The following is a 3576-nucleotide window of genomic DNA, read 5'->3' as shown; positions in this document are numbered from 1 at the left end:
GATGCTGACCGCCCGTCCCCCCGCAGGTCCACAGCAAGGACAAGAAGTACGTGTGCAAGTTATGCAGTCGAGTGTTCATGTCAGCCGCCAGCGTGGGCATCAAGCACGGCTCTCGGCGCCATGGAGTCTGTGCCGACTGCGCGGGCCGCGGGGTGGCTGGTCCCCTGGACGGCGGTGGCACCGAGGGCTCCCCTGAGCTGTTCCCTGGCGACGGGCCCTACCTTGAAGACCCCGACGACCCGCGGGGGGAGGGCGAGGAGGAGCTGTGTGAGGACGAGGACGAGGTGGGCCTGGCCCCCGAGGACGCGTTGCTGGCGGCCGAGAAGGGGGACGAGGACTCTCCGCGGGGACCTGGCAGCCCCCCAGGGGCGCCGGACAAGGACTTCTGGATCTCCTAGGCCCCAGGCTGGGGGTGGTGCCACCCCTCCTCTGTGTGTGTGTGTGTGTGTGTGTGTGTGTCCCGCCTGCGGCCAGGCCACGCTGACCCCCCTGTACTCTGCTCCCGCCCCCCAGACACGCACACACAGGCACACACACACACACACACACACACACACACACACAGGCCCTGAGGCTCACATGCAGGCACGACCCCAGGAAGTAAGGGCTCTGGGGCCGAGCATGGGGTGGGGGCTGAGCCTGGGAGAGCACATGGTCCCACGTGTCTGTGGGGACAGATGGAGGGTCCCCGGCAGGTACACGTGGAGAGGGCATCAAGGGGCCCCATGTGGCCAGTCTGGCCTCGAGATACACAGTGGCCCAATGGCTGGGTCGAGGTCAGCGCCGGTCCGGGTCATGAGCGTGGTCCCAGAGAGGTTAAGGGGGGTTTTGCACACACCCGACGTCCAGCGTGGAGTCTCCCCCGCCCCCTGCGCCGCGCCCCTTCTCAGCAGCCTGGTCACTGCCTGCGGCCACCGCCGCGGTCTTCTGCTGCCGTTGTGGCCGCCTGCAGAGCCCGGTCCGGTGTACAGAAAGCCTCCGGGCTTTGGTGCTTAACAAAAAACAGCTGCAGAAGCCCCCTGCTGGGGCCGGGGACCTCCAGGTGCTATCTCCCGGCAGAGGCGGCCAGGTGGGGACCGGTGTGCCACGCTGCTCCCCGCGCCCGGCCCCTCGGGTCCCTTGGCGGGGCCTGGGCTCTTTGTTCTGCGTGCACTTCCTTGGGGAGCCGGGGGGGCGGTGGGCGCCTCATCTCCTGGGCTCTGTGGTCCTCCCTGCCCGGGCCAGTCCTCCTGACCCCCCGAGCGCCCTCGCCTTGCTGCTAACACTGGAGGAGGTGCTCCTGGCTGCTGTGTGCCGCGCGCACCTTCCCGCGCGGGTAACCAAACTCTGAGTAGTCGGAGCCGCACCGAGGCGGTCACGTGGAAGCATCTTATTTGGCATTATTTTCTCACCTGACGAAACAGTTGTCTTTGGTTTCGCGGTCGGCCCTCCTGTTGTCTCGTTAGATGTGCTGCCGCCTCTTTGTGATTGTGTTTCCTGGGTGGAAAGCAGGGCCCGGCTGTGGGGAGCCCCCCGGGCTGCAGGGCACACGCTGGTCTGTCTTCTCCCTCCTTACGGCCCTTCCTGATGGCACTTCCCCGAGACATTCCGGGTCGCGCCCACGCGGCTCAGGCTTGCGCAGGACTCGGGCCACGTCAAGACTCCCCTGGGTGCTCGGCTGGAGCCCCTGCCGCAGACAGTGGTTTTATTTTTTCTTTTTCCACAGACTCTAAGTTCTTACCGGGTTTTTCATCGTGTCGCATACATCCTTTGTAGGTGGAAAGAGGAAAATCCCACAAGACCCTAACTTCGGTTCCTCTGGTGGCTGGGAGCACGTCGGGCCCTGGCTGCTGTTGGGGGTGCTGGGGACCGGGGCTGGCCCTGTGGGGGGAGGGGGTCACAACTCTGTGTTCGTCTTCAGTGCAGTCAGCCAGGCCTCCATCAGCTAGAGGGCATGCACGGGGCTGTCATCTGGCCGCCTGCACTCCCGTCCCGGGTGGTGACCAGGTGGTGACCGAGCCCGCTCGGGCTGCCCGCTCGCTCATCCGTGTGCGGCGGGCAAGGCCAGCCTGGGGGGGTGGGGTGCTCTGGGACGCACTTGCCTGCCTGTCGCCGGTGCAGCCCGGGCTGCGCCCTCAGAACCGCGTACCTCCCTGACTTTAGGATCCCTTTTCTACACAGACTCATTTTCTTATAAACGTATTTGGAAACCAGACCTTTGCTACAAACAGTGTCTCTGGGTTTTGTGCCGCCCCCCCCTGCCCACACCCCGGGCCATTGTGCCTCCGCACTCAGGACACCTTGCTCCTTCCGACCTGCTCGCTCCCTGCCCTGGACCGCCCTTGCTGGCCTTTTGGGGGGTTCTCTGTCAGTGCCACGGGGCGTTTTCTTCCTTAAAACCGATACTGTACTGGACCCCCGAGGGCCCCGCTCTGCCCACCGAGCTCCCCAGGCGTTTGCTGCGCGGCAGGCTCATCCTCTGCGTGGTTTTCCGTCGTCGGAGATGAACCCGTCACCTCTCAGGAGGCGTGGAGGGAAAAGACGTGTAATGAAGGGTTTTTTTACGTGACTGATTTTTTTTTAAATCAATGTTTAAACTAATAAATATTTTTTTATGAAGAGGAAAAAAATGTGTAGATTACATTTCACGTTTTGTACTTTCTGTTTGTGTCTGTCTGTATTTGGTGTTTGCAACACCAAAGTGGAAAATGCAGTCCGTTGAGCGGGGAGTTCTTTGGGGTGGGCGTGAGCAGGGGGCCGTGTGACTTTTGTATCGAAGCTCTGGATCCTTCCCAGGTTGTACATCTGGACTCCGGGTTGTGGGAGCAGTCAGAACACTGCCAGGACCCGGGAGGGACCTCGACTCGGGACACAGCTACTGCTTCCAACTTTGCACATCCTCCTTTTTAAAAAAGAAAACTCTGAGAAAATGCAAAAACTGGAACTTTTTGCAATATTATGAAAGATAATCTTATTTTTCGCTCATTCTGTGACGTGTGCAACGCTTATTAAGAAAGCCATACTTCGTGGTTGTTTCACTTTTTAGATTCTATACTGTGTTTTGTACGTGGCCCTTTCAGACTACTTGTAGTGAGGGTGCTGTGTGTGTGCTTTTCTTACATATTTATTTTTTCAACATGCTTTCAACCTGTCAACAGACAAAACAGACAAAAAAGGGCAGTGTTTGAAAACTTGTTGTGTTTTTTCCCCTTGGGGATGATCTATATTATATCAACGTTATATTAATAATCATGAACCTGTGTTTGTACTGGAGACGTGTTTCGTATTCGGGGGAAGAGACTTGGGTTGCGGGGCCAGCTGTCACTGTAGCCACAGGCCAGGTGAACAGTACCTTCCCTCTGGTGGTCCCGCGATTGCCGTCCGCCTCCGCCTCGGCGAGCGCCGGGCCTGCCCGTGGGCTTCCCTTCTGTGACGGCGTTAGCTTAGACGTCCTTGCAAAGCTTCCACTTTCAATAAACTGGGAAATTGCTGCTCAAGCAGACGCCTCGTGAGTGTTTCACGGTGTCCCCTCCTCTGGCCTCAGCCTGGGTGCAGGTGGCCAGAGTGACTGCCCCTGCCCCCGCCCCCCAGCCCCTG

At 59.8% G+C, this 3576-nt stretch overlaps 1 protein-coding gene across 1 annotated transcript in view; it reads left to right on the top strand.

The window, feature by feature from the left end:
* The window catches only part of ZBTB46 (zinc finger and BTB domain containing 46), a 34073-nt gene extending 32260 nt beyond the window's left edge, over positions 1 to 1813 (top strand). The window contains exon 5 of the mRNA XM_077756798.1: positions 27 to 1813. Coding sequence (XP_077612924.1) covers positions 27 to 398 — 372 coding nt within the window. The 3' untranslated portion in view covers positions 399 to 1813. The remainder of the gene's footprint in view (positions 1 to 26) is intronic.
* Positions 1814 to 3576: the final 1763 nt, after the last annotated feature.

This window comes from Crocuta crocuta, unplaced genomic scaffold, assembly GCF_008692635.1.
Source record: "Crocuta crocuta isolate KB4526 unplaced genomic scaffold, BGI_CrCroc_1.0 scaffold613, whole genome shotgun sequence".
NCBI classification, from domain to species: domain Eukaryota; kingdom Metazoa; phylum Chordata; class Mammalia; order Carnivora; family Hyaenidae; genus Crocuta; species Crocuta crocuta.
This window is presented reverse-complemented; position numbering and strand designations above follow the sequence as displayed.